This window comes from Manacus candei, unplaced genomic scaffold, assembly GCF_025592945.1.
Source record: "Manacus candei isolate 608988 ecotype Guabito, Panama unplaced genomic scaffold, ASM2559294v1 h1tg000019l, whole genome shotgun sequence".
NCBI classification, from domain to species: Eukaryota; Metazoa; Chordata; class Aves; order Passeriformes; family Pipridae; genus Manacus; species Manacus candei.
In genome coordinates this window covers 6,001,498-6,017,511 of record NW_026138067.1, presented here as the reverse complement: position 1 = coordinate 6,017,511, position 16,014 = coordinate 6,001,498, and the positions used below count along the sequence as shown (strand labels likewise).

The 16,014-nt window shown below is 33.2% G+C and overlaps 1 protein-coding gene across 39 annotated transcripts in view; it reads right to left on the bottom strand.

Moving 5' to 3' along the window:
• The window catches only part of RIMS2 (regulating synaptic membrane exocytosis 2), a 449,774-nt gene that overhangs the window by 137,632 nt on the left and 296,128 nt on the right, over positions 1–16,014 (bottom strand). For 11 of the 39 annotated variants that reach the window (XM_051785115.1, XM_051785116.1, XM_051785117.1 and 8 more), the window contains exons 22-23: positions 9,623–9,688; positions 7,129–7,191 (exon numbers count right to left, since the gene is read on the bottom strand). The exons of 20 other annotated variants lie outside the window; for them this stretch is intronic. In XM_051785115.1, coding sequence (XP_051641075.1) covers positions 7,129–7,191; positions 9,623–9,688 — 129 coding nt within the window. Of the gene's footprint in view, positions 1–7,128; positions 7,192–9,622; positions 9,689–13,685; positions 13,752–16,014 lie in introns of all 39 variants that reach the window. 8 more of the 39 variants (XM_051785148.1, XM_051785152.1, XM_051785150.1 and 5 more) reach the window with 1 other exon arrangement.

Below are 16,014 nucleotides of genomic sequence, written 5' to 3'. Positions count from 1 at the left end.
GGCATTTTAAAAGTAAAATCCATACCCTAATGGAGTTATTTCTTAAATTCACAGTCCTCTCAGCTCTCCTTGAGTAACTGAACGGCTACAGAATACAAATGGGGAATGTGTACCCTTCAGGACTTTTCCTTTAGCTAAGTCATGCCTTTTACAATGGAGTCAGTTAATACAATGAGTGGCTGGATGGTGATTAAGTGTAACAAGAAGTCAAATTTTAATCGGTATCAAGAAAGAGAGAGACATACCACAGCCTCATTATGAAGAGTTTTATGTTAGTAACAGCATTTATTTCTAAAGAACATTGAAAACAATATAGTGACTAACTTTGCTGTATGGGTTTATAAAACAGCCATTACAATCAATGTCTCTTCAGGCCTTCCATGAGGTCATAATTGGACTCCCAGAGCAAACGAAGGAATTGCCACAGACAGATTCAGAATAATACCACACACCATGAACCTATATCTATAAGCTCCTAACAAGCGAACACACCACAGTGAGACACATAATGGTAATTATAAGCTGAGGCACTAAAGATTGGAGGGAAAGTACAATGAGCCTGGCACAAAACCATGACAAAATTACCTCACTTCTTCTTCTATCAGCTCTGTTTCTGAATGGGAAGCTTCATCAGCAAAAACATCCACTGTCTCGCTTCTTTTACATTGTTGATAGACAAAGAAACACAACCTTAGCTTTAATATGAATGTTTTTTAGTTTATGTAACTGTTTAAGAGAGCTTTCAGTGCTATGGAAGGTGAGAAAAGTGTCAGCCACCTGCATGATGGTTAAAAAAATGACCATAGAATACATTCTTTAACTATGGAAGCAAATTTCAAGAAAAAATATTCCTAAATTCAACAAAGTTACAAAAGAGAATATGGCCAAGGTCCAGAAAACCCACCTCTATCTTGTTTACCCACATATTTAAGAAAATTAGTAAGCCCACAGAAACTTTCTTCTTTGGTTCTGCTACACACTCATAGCTAGAATACTCTTTATCTTGTCAGTGAGTGGAGGACTGCTAGGCCACCCCAGCAGCGACTGGGCAATATGTAAGAGGTTTTATTTAATTTTCTGTTTCTCTCTTCTTCCAACATCCAGTAGGAGACATAGAGAGGAAAAGGTGAGTAGCAACCACATGATTCTCATAAACACTTCATAAGAAGTTAAGACTCTCACTTGTTACTCTTAAGGCCTCGTTAGGTATAAAAAGCTCTTTAGGTATAAAAAAATATTTTTAGGATGTTAGGGATCTGACCCATTTCCCGTATTAGAAGGCAGGGAGGCATTTTTACCATTAGAATTAATACTAATGGCTTAGTGTGCAGGTTTTGTATTCTGCGGATCATCACGGAGCCAGTGTAGCTAATCACTATGCTACCAGATATAGGCCTCAAAAATTTTGTCTTCAACAGCTAATATAAATATTCGGTTTGCTACAATCTGCAGTTGGCATTTACTTTAAGTGGAAAAACAATCAGGGGTTCCAGAAGTGAAGGAGAGCGTGAATTTTGGCAGTGAACATTTTGCTTTGAAGCTTTGGCGCTGCCGTTGTTTTATAGACTGCAGGATTGGAAGACTAAGTTAAATCCTGAGAGTGACTGAGTTGTCACTCTCAAGTTCCAGGCTACATGCTGCAATCCTCTTCAAAAGCACCATAGCAAATGGAGGGCTATTTCAAGTGGACTTTCTTCCACTTGAAAGTTTCACTTTGTTGTTTTACACCATACACATATAAAGAACAATTCAACTGATAATTTTACTGTCTATTCTTCATCCTCACTTATTCTTTTGTTCTTTTAGCAGTAAACACATGTAAAATATGATCCCAGTCTTCAGAAAAAAACTATCCCTTTTAAAGAAAAACTATCATTCCAACAAGATGCTTGGGTAGTGAAGGTCCTCCCTTACCACTGAATACAATTATGCATTAATATCACAATCCAGACATAAGCATGGAGAGCAAGTTAAATTGAAAACAGAAGTCTCTAAATTTTCAGATATCATTCCAAGACATTCTCAAAAATTATCTAGATGAAACTTTCCTCTTTTCTCATTATAAATCATATCATACAAATTCCTAATTTTTAAAGAGGTAAATATGATAGTCTTAGTTAAACTATTCAACATCCATATAGTATTTTAATGCACACTAACACTGTTTATCTTTGCTAACAGACCTTTCATTATGAAAATACAGTTAATGAAATGTCAAATAATGACGTCCTTCATTTAGTATTGCCTATGGTAGCATCCTTCTACCTTTGCTAAGGAAAACATGCATGTGAGATGGTCTATTCCCTTGTCAAAGTATGCAAGTCTTGTAAGCTGACTCTCCCCTACACAGAAGAAAGAGTACAGCAGTGTTTGCTTCTAAGCCAACCCCACCTATCCCTATGAGACTGAGCTCCCTGTAAGTCACTAATACATGGAAAATCTTATGAGTTTTCACAATCTAACTTTATATTCCAAACCCATCAAATATTAAAATTAGAATCTCATAGTATTTAGGTACCACTGTAAACTCTAGTTACTACAGTACAGTATCTAACCAAAGGTGCTACCACACTTTATTTGATCTACTGATTTATCTGCATTGTTCTATATTCATATTCTGGAAATTTCAAACACTAACTCTTTTCCCAATGCAGAAAATAACCATTTCTAATTTTTAATTTTTCAGATTTGTTACTTTCTTAACAAATAAAAAGAATTTTCAACAAATTATTTTACTCATTGATCTAAACTTATCTATAGAGGAAGGTTTTTATAAAAGCTGAACATTTTCCAACAGTAAGCAATTGTAACAGCTTACTAAACAAATAGAAGTTATTTTTTTTCCCCAGAATGACTGAAAACACAATTTATTTGAAAGCCCATGTTAATTTTTTTTTTTGTGTACAAGCTATGAGACCATGCCAATCACAATTTTAGTATTAGGTTTTTCTTGTAACAAAAAACTGAAGAAATAAAAATAGAATAGCTGTAGGAATACAGTACACTAAAATCCAGCTCCTACTTCATATTTTTTCATCTAGAAGCACTGAGCACAGAACAAGCAAAATACAACAATACACTTTCTAATTATCATAATTTCAATATCCAGCTAATATACAAGGCAATACCTGTCAGTGTCTGTGGATGGCTGCTGGATTTCAATCCTTGGACATGTTATTCTTCTACTAGCTATAGGAACTTTGCTGTTTAGTCACAGACACAAGATCCTCTGTTAGCATAACATAGATAAGCATGTCTACAAACAACTGAGATTTCTAGTACCAAGCAAACTTAAATTTGAGTCATAAATATTGCAATAGAAAATGGGAAGGAGCAGTACACTGTCAAATGTCTACATAAACTGGTGACGGGATAACTCACCAAATCACTCATCTATACCTCTAGGGAAACTTAATATAAAATTATGTGCTGCTATAGTTTTTAAAAGGCAGGAATGTAATGCTTTTAGGTACTCTGGTTAAGGAAAAAAAAAACAAGGAAAGAAAGATATTTAAAGACTTTTGTGTTGCAGTAATATTCTATCATGATTTATATATATACGTAATATATACACATACATGCATACACTCATGATCTATTCACATGCACATTACCCTGGTGATAGCTATAAGTATCTCTACGTGCCATTGACAGGCACAACTAAACTGTAATATACCAGTGTCTGAACTAGTTTTCTACCAGCTGACTCAGCTAAGCAGACAAAGCAGAGAACTCTGCTGCAATTCCAGGCACACTGTGCTCCACACTCCTGTGTGCACACTGCTACATCTACAGAAAGTCAGAGGCTTACAGCTTGCTTAAGTATCTGCACATGGCATTGCAGTCACTTTGGTGACTCTGTTGTAGACATATTTAGTCCTGCTAACACATGGTGGCATTGCACAATTATAAAAATGCTGACAGAAAGCACAGAAATCTATACCTATAAAGATTTACTCTCCAAAATATGTTTCATCATTGATATATTTACTGAGGAATAGCAAAGCCCTGCTTTAAATAGGGAGTTAGAGGACAGGTTTTTCCAACCTGAAGTAGTTTATCATTCTATGGATGCAGTCAGAGGTTTCTACTAGCTATTACAATCAAATATCAGTAAAACCAACAAGGAATGCAAATTCTGGAACAACTAAGACCGAAATGATGTGCTGAAATATTTCAGATCCTCTTTATCTGTAAAATCAGATCTAACTAATTTTGTGTATTTTTGATGAACTCAAAAACAACTTGAACATTTGAAAGGAAAATAGTAAAATATGTAATTTCTTCTTCACAGAAAATCTCAATATTGAACAAAAAGAAGTGTTGAATCCTTTTGATAAAGAGGCTTTTTAACTTCCAGGTGACACTATTTGCAACCACATTCAAATGAGAGAAAAAAAACAAAATGAGCTAATAATAATAATACTAATTTCACTTAACTAGTTAATTTTAACTAGCTTAAGAATCAGTTTCCATTATTTTACTCAAAAGTAATTTCTAAAAACATATGAACCTTGCAGACTACCATTTCCTTACACAGAGGTGAACCAATGGCTGCAAGGAACACATATGTTGCCCTATGTCTTACCAATTTATTTAGCTTGCACCAACTTTAACAAATTAACATTTATTCATTTTTTTATTCTGCGTCTACAACATTAAATACTTGTAGGCATTCCTTCACTACTAATTTAAAAGTCTGAGAAACTTAGATTTTTGCTATAATGTCAAATGTTAGGTGTTTTTTACATTATTGTTTCTGGTACTTGTAATGTACATTTTCACTTATATAACCAGTTACCTAATATAGTATCTTGTATTTTGCCTACTATTCTAACTTTTGACATCTTTTACACAGACCATCAATTGACACATATTAAAGAATCACACTACAGGAACACATATCTTTATGTTCATAGATGATTCACTTAAGATCATGATAAAGTTGATTAGGATTCAAAAGCTGGGAATTCAAAATTCTCAAAGCTGAGAGCTGAAATCCTCTCCCCTTCTTTGCCTCAGGTCAGTTTTATAACTGAATATACTGTAGCAGTTCTCTCAAGATAATAATCTAAACTTCCATAAAAGTATTGGAAATATTCCAAAATATAAGTTTCAGCTCTATATTATAAATTTATTCCACATATTTTCCCATTTCAAAACACAATATTTTATCCACTGAACTTGAATGTTATATCATAATGTATGAGCAATGACAGGAACATTCAAGAGTTTTAATGAACATGTATTTCATGACTATAGGGGCATATAAAACAATGAATAGAGAAGCTTGAGAGGGAAGCAATGAGAAACAAGAATTTCCTAGTAGAGTTTGAACTTCAAATACAGTTCAGCAAAGAACTTAGATTATAGACTAATAAGATGAATTAGTTGTAGGCCTAAAACTAAGCATGAACTTAAATATCCTTTTGTACAGTGCAGTACTAAATGAAAAGTCTGAAAAGTGCTTGGTTCTTGATGGCTTTTGTGGGATTTTTTTCCCCCAGATCTTAAATATAACTTTATTTCTAGATGGCACACATACATAGTTGGCCTTTTTCTCTCCAGTGACATTTTTAAGCACCAATAATATGGCAGATATTTAATCACAACCAGGGCTACAACGATGCAGTTTACTGTATATAAATACCACAGCTGTATGTTTATCCACCTTCTTAACTTTTGGCAACAGCCCTGTAATTCTCACCTCTCTGAAGGCAACAAGAATTCTGTCATTTGATGAGCTTAGGATTTCAATTAGATCATTCCAAGAGAAGCAGATATGTAAGACTTTATTATCTTTTAAGTTCTCAAATTACAAATGAGCAAAATAGCATTCAGTTTCTGTTAAAGGCATTCTCTAAATCCATTGATATTAACAGATTCTGATCCATTTCAGTAGTCTTTATTCTATTAACGTATGTTTTATGCCTTATGGTTTGCCTAAAAGTCATACTGGTTCACAACAAATGATTTTATCTTTTATTTCTTTTTCCAAATATTTTGGAGCTAAATTTAAATGGGAAGAGAGAGTAGTAAAAAATATATTCCTTTTAAAATTACAAATCTATTTTTAGATATTTACTATGTTAAATAGTAATCTAATATTTACCTACATTAGCATCTATTCAGTACTAATTATAATACAAGAGAAGTATCTAGACTACTAACTAGAACTAGTTCATATGACTATCAAAAGCAAATACAAAAGTTTTATTTACACAAAACACTTTTCAGCTTGCTTTAAATGCTGTTCATTTTCAACATGCTTGTGCACTTTCCAGGGAGAACTAATAAGCACAGCCCTTGGTGTACACTTAAAATTGAAGAGCCAGCAAACAGTGGCACTCTGGTTGAAAAAGCTAGGGAAGAAATATGGTCTCAAGTAAGTCTCTGCAGCTGCACTAATGTTGAGTCAAAAGACCCTCAAAAACCTCTCCTTTCTAGAGAACAGAGAAACGTGCACTAAAATCTTGAAGAATTAATTCTGGGGGTTATCAGATTTTTTTCATTTTCAAGTTGTCAGTCATTATGTTCTCCCCTGTTCACATTCACAAAGGAAGTAAGCAAAAAAAAAAAAGAAAATCCTTGCAAGAGCAAGAAGAAAATGAGGGGGGAGCAGTAAAGTAAAAGAACTAATAGCAAGGAAAATTTGTGTGCTGTCTTGATCAGAAGCCAGCTACAACTAGGAAGAACTAAAGGTTATAAGGCACACAGCACTTTGCATGGGTTATGTATCAATCACACAGGAAGATAGGTTAGACAGCTTGAACTGGGATTATTTCTAAAAGTAAAAAGTATTAGGTCTCAGAGACACATTCCCCAACACTGTGAATGTAGGCAGGTATTATCATTAAAAACCACTTTTTCACTAAAGCAGCCCAGAATAGTGAGAACAAGCTTTAAAAATAGTTCAAACGCAATGTTCTTTTTCTATTTGTAACTGAATAAAATAGTTTAATCTTGGAAAAAAAGACTAGAACATAAGTGCCTTAGTTCTGAGTCAAGAAAGACATCCAGAAAAATACATTTATTAGGAATAACTTTGGTACAATTACAAATGAACTCTTATTATAAAGATTTAAAATACATTTTAGCTTTATCTGTAACACTACACTCTTTACTTACCCATATTTTTCAGCTGAACCATTGACTACATGATCTGCCCATGAACTTGCACCATTGTACCACCTTTACAATGCAGTTAAAATAAAGAAATGTTATAAAGAAACAAATGTATTATTAATAGCACTCTAATTTATATGACATTACCATTTCTCAACAAAATGGGAAAATTTCCAAGTATTTCCAAATAATTTTGTACATTTCATATTTTCTCTCAGGTATGAAGAAAATAATCTTTTTCAAAGCTAAACACTATGAAAATTATGGGTTTTTTTCCTAATATAACTCTTATATTTAGCTTCTAGATTTTTCAGTAGTTTAGCCATGAATTTCAGTTCCATAAATTCTAATTGATCCCTCATCTTTTCCTACATAAAAGTCTTTATGTTTTCAATGGTTATTGAGTTTGTGGAATAATTAAAAGTAATTGTGGAGATATAACACTACCAAAAATAACATTTCATGCATCAATAGTTTAAAATACTGCTTTTAACTTCAAAAATACAAATTTTTCAATTTTTTTTTGTATAGTAGGGGTTTTTTATAGTTATTTAAGAAGTAGAAGAAAACTCACTTCAATCAGATCAACCAATGATAACTAATCAAATTTTATTCTTGTATTATTCTTCCAGCTACTGAACATGGACTACTGAAACACTTGCAGTATCATTTCAGCAAATTAGTTGAAGACAATGTAAAATACATGTAGTAGTATTTTATCTTAACCAAAACGATTGAGAAAGAAAATAATGGGACAAAAAAAAAGCTGCTTTAAGAAATCAGGTGATAAACTGTTTACATGCCACTACTCCAGTATATTAAAAATAGATACAAATCATCCAGCATTTGGTTAAGGAGTTTCAACTGGATTGCTGGAGTTCTGTACTTTCAGGATCTTGTTAGGGTAAAGCCTTGGAGCTCCTATGCTTTCACTACTCAATGATTTTCACGACAGTGAGTGAGAAGTAAGGCAGGGATTATCAGAAAATATCAAGGGAACACTCTATTATAAATTTGGACAAAAATATTCCTTTGTATGTAGTGAAAATCCTAGCCAAAGGCTGCAGGATGAACTTATTATGACTTTAATACACTGATCCAAAAGTTTTTATGAATCTATTCCTGGGAATCACAGCAGTATTTTTTGCATTACTCCATTTTTTAAAAAACTTCTCATATTCAGAATCTGAGGTTTTACAATATGTTTACAAAGGTAATAACACCACATCTCCTGGTCATTATGTTGAGGGAAGAACGTATGGGGTGCAGTATACGTGAGATTCAATCAGCTGCCCTAGGTTATTCCATGTCAAATTGGATGGTAAGGGGAATGGCTTTTTATGGTTTTGGGGGGTTTTTTGCATGGTTTGTAGCCAGATCAATGGCTGGACAAAATTCGCTTCAGTTTAATCTAATTTAGTTTTAGACTAGATTTACATTTAGTTCAGTCTAAATTAGAGCACAGCTGGAGAATGACAGATATATCTTTACACTCTCCCTGATCATCCATATCCTCAAAATGAAAACCAGTCTCTCCAATTAGTCAGTATTTAAAGTAAGATTTTTTTGTAAAAGTACTTTATTGTAGACACCAAAAACACAGAAATATGATTTTAAAATTGCAGTGCACTTTGTTTTTCTTTAAATATGACTGTATTTATTCATAGTAATCACATAAAAACAAAATTTCTTGCTATTAGGAAATAATCTCTGCTTTAGCTACTTTCATACTGTAGATAAAAATCAGACATTGACTTAAAAATGGACAGAGAAATATAAAATATCTAATTGTACAAAGGGAGAGGAATACCAATTCGTTTTTTCAGATTTTCTTCTTTTTGGACTTTGCCTAGCCCTTTAAACATGAAAGGCATGATCAAATAACTATTTCCAGAGACACTTCAAAATGTTACAGATTACATGTCAGATCTTAGTTGTATTATGTATATCAAAATTAAAGAAGACTAATATTACTTTGGGTCCTGGCACAGTAAACACCCAAAATCAATTTGAAGGCATTTGGTTAGTCCTTTTTTAAGTCAATATGAGCAGTAACATGTTAAAAGCTGAGCACCTTTTTAAGTGACTCAGGCTATTAAAAGAATGAAATTAAGGATTCTACATTGTCCTATAATCATTCCTAGTGACTGAAAAGGTTAACCATTAGAATTATGGTGCAGTTAGGTGGAGAAAAAACCTTCAGTTGTACCTAAGCTCCTCTGTACTATTCAGTTTTCCTCCCACATCTAATGAATAAAAAATTTTTCAAGTTAAGAATTATGCTTAAAAAAATCCAAAGTCATATTAATAGGGACCTAAAAGAAAATGAGGTACTTAAAACTATGGAAATTAGTTGTTCTGTATTTAGAGAAATATGGCATAAAGTGCAATGTAAATTTAGATATCATTAGTCTGGGCCAATTAGAAATTTTAGGCTACACTTCATAAAAAATGTATTACTCAGCTTTATCTATTTTTATTATATAAATTAAAATACCTTTCAGGAGTATAGGCTGTGTCATCATAATATGAAATAGGCACTCTTCTCTCCTGTCTAGTCCTCCTGAGTATGGAATAAACAGCACAGATATTTCAGACAATTTAAAGGGTGCTTTTTTCATTATGTTTTCCCTTACTGTATTATTAAGATGTGATGAAGATAGTGCACTTTGATCTACAGTTCAGCAGTATATTCTGAACATACATTTTCGTATATATGTGTTAATTTCATCCTTTTACTTTCAAATTATATTCAGAAATTTTTAACAACATATTAAGAACACCTGATCAATGCACACATATTTCATAGGAGTAAAAAGTTACATTGACAGGACACTAGTACTTGAGCAATGGAGAAAAATCACCAGAAATAGGATATGTATGTTAGAAAATTTCTGACTGATAAAATGTCAGGGAAAAAAAATTGAAGCAAAATCTTGTTTCCTTAAGTGAAACAACAGAAATTCTGCCTGTATAAGTCTAGAGGATTCTAAATTTGGGGGTATAAATAAAAGCATAAATAAAGCTCAGCACGTCCAGCCATGACGTCTTGCGTATGTTCAACCTGAGTATCTGCAGCAATGTGAACTGATACAGGTAGTGCCACTGTGCTATCACATTAAAGAGTCAAGGAAATTTGGAACAGAGTACTGAGCAGCAGGATGTTCTTGAGAAAACCCCAAGTCCAAAGGACAGTGAAGTCACTGAAGATGCTCGTGTGCCTATTGTCTTCCTTAGGCATATGCTGAAATAAGTATCTTGTCAATGCTGCCTCCATTCCTTTTGGGAGGGAAAGAGGTGGGCTTCTTCAAAAGGGGGGAACTATCAGAAAGACAAAATGATGAATGCCACAGCCTAAGAATGACCTCAGAAATTAAGGTTTTTGATAATTTAAATGTGGCCTAGAACTAATGATCTGATAAACAGTAACTGAAACACACTTCAGTAGAGAAAAGATGAAAGAGAATCAAGTAGTTGCTCTGTAGAGGGGGAAAAAAAAAAAAGAAAAATTCTAGAAGCAATCACAAGCCTTAATGGACTGGCTGTGAATGAATACAAGATAAGCAATGAAAAGAGCCATGAGTAACAAAGAAGGCAAGTAATTTTAACTAATGTATCTATATATTTGCCTGCAGGACACTCACACTGGTGGATTCACAGCGGCATAAGATAAAAATCTCTGTCCTGGATGAGTGACTCTTCCCTGAATGCTGGACTGTACAGACAATGTTCACTATTTTAATGAATAGTGGAAACTGGAAAGTTATTTCATATGCTTAATAAAGTGAAAGATAGGAAGAGAGGTTGTTGCTTGACATCAACAAGGCATTGACTAAGTAGATGGAACTAATAAGACAAGAGTGATTCCCTAGACCTACAAAATAACATATTTTAGAGTAAGCATTGAACTGGGGGAAAATGTAAAGAAAAATGAGGGAATATTATACAAAAGGTAAATTTTCCTATATTTCCAATAAAAATAAGGAAGAGGAAACTAGTGGTTTTCAAAGTATAAGGGGAAACTGGATAAAGGTTATGCTATAAATAGTCCTTAAATCACTGTCAGAATATGGAAAGAAAAAAGCATGAAAAACCAGGAAATGTGATTGTGGTTGTGAGGTGCTCAGAGGAGTTCATACCTGGTAAGATGACTCAGGTAACTTGAACACTAATGTTACCCCAGGCAGCCTGGATTCAACAGGCTCATGGAATCCAGAATCAGTTCCTAGGCCCAAGGAATCTGAAGATACTGTTTTAACAGTGAACTAGAAATATTCCACTTCATGGTGGATTTTCCTTTCTGACCTCAGGAGGAATTAGTTTTAATAGCCTTCTGTTCAATAAAGCCCCAGAAAAGATTTACTCCATCTCTCTGCTTAAATCCCAGCTTTTTCATATGTATGCAGTACTGTAATTTTGCCCTTTATTTTCATTGACTTTACTGTATGTTTGAGAGATTAATTTCTGTAGAAAAGAAAGATTAAAATTTACAAGTCAAGATTCTCAAAGTAAGACAATTTGAGAATAGCTCCAAGTTTCACTAATATCTGAACAGTCACAGACATAAGCAACAATTTGAAACAGGCCAAATAAATTAGTGCAAATATGAGTATATATCTAAGGCAAAACATGTATATAAAAATAATTAGTTATTGAAATAGTACACATATGAGCACGTCATCACATATTTTCAGAAAACAAACACAAAATCCCTCCCCTTATCAAAGTTTCTACATGTGGACTGAACTATTTACACACTTTCTATATATTAGGTTTCATGTAAAACAGCATAATTTCAAAACAAATATTTAACTGAGTTCTAAACATTATAATGTCTAATATACTATACCCTCTGGAGAATTTTTAAAAAGCAGTATTTATGTGGAAGGAATTTTTGGATACTTTTTTGTTTCTGTATCCAAAAGTAATTTTACATTTGCTAAAAATATGGTTATATATGATCTGAATCCAGAGCAAACCTTAATGAATTTCTCAGAGGAACTCATACCCAGAGGGCAGCCATGAAGTTAATATAGAAAGAGTTCTTTGCTTTGGAAATTTTTACATGGTCCCTCTTGTAAAGCAATACTCATATCAACCTTTATATCTGATCTGAAGCCATCACTTCCTTTTTATTGGCTCATAGTTTATCCAATCGGTATCTTTATTTCTATTCACTGACAACTATGTAGACCTTTTCCTGGTTTGCAATATTTCTGAAAATATCTTAATCACAGGACTACATGAGCACCTTTTAAAAGCCACTGTATTTCAAGTGGATAATTGTTTCATAGAAATTGTTATGGGCTCAACTTCTCTCTGTCATATATTTCCTGCATAAACAGGAACTATCTTCTGCAATCACACCCGAGTGTTGTGAATGTATACAAGCACTCCTAAATTACAGAATACATAGTATACAAATACATACAACATAAGCTTACATAAGCATAAACTTTTATTTTTCACTCTATTTTTCAGTTAAGCAAAGTATGAGATTTCAGGAAGACACAATTTCCATGTACTTTAAAGTAGATAGGCTTTTCCTCATTATTTCAAAGAGAATAATAAATGCAATAAGCACTCTGAAAAATTCCAGCAGAAATAAGATTTTTAAAAGACACAGGCATATAATATCCATATAACCTAATTTATGAAACTGGTTTCTATAAAGCTATTCAGCATCTCTTGGGATTTACCCATAGCCCTGAGTAGTCAGTTTTATACGCATACATACTCAGAGTATTAAAACATCTTCACAGTATGTGTTTATCACTTAAAACACAGATCACATTCTCAGTTTGGAATCAAACATGGTACTGTCAATGTGGCAGAGCTAACAATATACTCCACATCAATTGTACCTCTCAAGATCATAGTAAGCACCCTCAGAGTAGGTACGGCACATCTTACGGGAGCGGAGTAATCTGATTGCATCTTCACAAAATAGAGGATACATTGTGTGATCCTGGCTGCCAAAACATAATGGGTGAACACAATGAAAAGCTACCAAAAGATGAAATGAGGACAAAACAACATGAAAAGCAAGCGATGTCAGCAACAGAACAAAACACTGGAAAAAAACACAGTTGGAACTTTGGTGAATTTTTAAAAATTAAAGTGTATTGGCTCATAGCTATAAGAGCTAAAAGACTGTGAGAAAGGTGTCACACTTCAGTTTTATCATAACGTTTAACAGAGACATACAGGTATGATATTCTGTATATTAAAATCACAGAATTAGCAGGTATTAGTGTTTGCTGATTTCAATAATTTTCTTTATTTACTTGTAAAAGACATTAGAGTGATGTAAATAAAGCATTGTCTTCATGGACTACCAATTATAGACTATTGGCAGTGAAAAAATATTCAAGTGAAACATATGAAGAATGACCCAGTGTTTGTGAAAACACTGTACTAAGAAAGCTAATGCTGACACCAACTCTACATTTCTAAGTTTTCTACCATTATACACAGACTAATAAAAACAGAAGTGGACATGTGGGTATGTAGAAGTACATGCACTATCCACACATAGTCACACAGAGGAAAACATATACCTGACATCTCTGTAATGGTGATCTGTGGACTGGGTGTACCGGGAACGAGGTAAAGTAACATAATGACTGAGTTGATGGCAGAAAGAAAAACACAGATATGAGACAATGAGATGGAGAAGGAATGATACACATCACAAAACTAAAAACACTAAAATCTGAGAATACAGGAGCTACAAAAGTATTGTTAAAGAGCACTGAACTTATTAACAAAATAATATGATATACAGTTCTAAAGATAAAATTATCTAGATGATTCACACATTTATTTTGAGAAGCCAGTGGGAGACCATGGATCAAGCAGATAGCTAAAATTTGGGATTTTCTACAGTATTTCAGTTAGGAAGAAAAGATGCAAAAATCTTTCTCTGAAAGCCACTCATGAAGTCAAATTACCTGTTCCCTTCTTTGAAGGCAGTTATAACTTTAGTATGAAGTTTATCTTTAGTATAAAGACATTTATCTGGTCTGTCTGAAAGGCTATCACCATTGGGAAATCTGTCTCCACACAGTTAGCTCCAGAGCCTTCCCATTTCTAAGAGTAAGTTCTCCTAATACTGATTGACTGTAATAAAAAGTGAATTTAGATTAAAGTCTTTCATTATTTAAATAACTAATGAAGAGATATAACACCAGTAACAGAATATGCCAAAAAACCCAAATACATGCATTTCAAAATAATAAACCAAAGGTATTTATATTTTGGTTGTATTTTGAAAATATGACTAAATTTATATATTTTAAATATATTTGTTAGAGCACTCAGTATTTTATAATTACCAAAAATAGAAGATTGTTATTTCTCTTTTAATATATGCAGGGGAAAAGGGGGTGGAAAATAGCAGGGTTTACCACTAGGAAGGAATTATTGGAATGCAAAATTGCTGGTCTACAGTTCCACTGAAGTTGGGATATTTCAAAGGAATGTCTAATCACGAGAGTCCACATTGGGAGTGTATACTGATTTCACAAGAAACATGAAAAACCTCATGTTTATCCTCCATTTTTATTTCTCATACCTTAAGTTGCATAGAATGATTTTTCTAGTAATCACGTTTTTCTAGTAATCAAACTGTTACAGGTAGCTATATTACCTACACTTATTATATTTGTTTCTTTTGCATGAGAATAAAATATACCATCAGTCACATGTAAATTTTCCTTATAAGCATATTAGGTGAATTATATATAGTACAGTATATCTTTGTGTTCGCTTCTTGTCAAATAAATGCAAAAGCAGAGTCACCACTATAAAAAACTTCTTACTCTAATCCCTCTTTATGCAATTTAAACTTTGCAGTTTATTACACGAATGATGAGCTGTACACAATTCAGCAGGGTCAAATTTGACATGGTACACCGAAAATTTGAAGAAGGACTAACAATTAAGAAAATAATCATAGAGCTTACACTGCAGGCTGCAAAAAGCTATTAGTGTTTTTAAACTAATGCACAAAGCTAAGTACCAAAAGTAGTCTACCTATAACAGCCTGGCAGTCAGCATGCTGCCAAGAAACATGAAAAAAAATTCCACCATGTTCTTAAAATGTTCTTAAGAATATATGCACACCCACAGGAAGAACAATGTAAAAATGTAGGAGTCTATCCCGCAGTAGCTGTGATATGTAAGATAGTAGTGAACAACTGAATACCAGTTTATTCTTTCTAATACATGGTGACATTCCCAGGCTACATCCATATGAATATACCTTAAAGTGATTCGGATGCAACCCTGAAATCAACACCACAATAATTTAGTAAATATTAAATTAGTATTAATAAACAATTAAGAGTTTCCAGACAGTAGATAACATTTTAACAATTCACTTTCACTTTTATGCTTCCAGTAATAAGTTTACTTGGTTGTCTTTAAAAAATATGACACATCAATAAATACAATATATTCAACCATTTTTTAAAAAGCAAAGCTTTAAGTAAAACTAGGACTTCAAGCAGAACATATGTTGCAGAACATGAATCTCATGGGAATGCAATTGGCATTTGCAAGATTATTTACTGTCGGTAAGAAGGAAAACCCCAGACTGTTCTCTTCACGTATGTGAATGAAACATCATCAATTAATATTGCTCAGATTTTCAGTCCTAACTACTTTTCATACTGCCACCAAACTATGTTAATTGCCCAAGATCTGGTATCAAGTTTTGTTCTAATAGTTTTAGAAACTCAGAACACCAGTGTTCTTATCAAGTTCTGAGACTTTTGGTTTTGAGGAAGGCAGTTCAACTTTTCCTTATTTTTTTTTTAAATTCAGTCAGGTTTACAGAATCAGAGTATGCCAGCATTTGGAGATAATCACTTATACAATTTAATA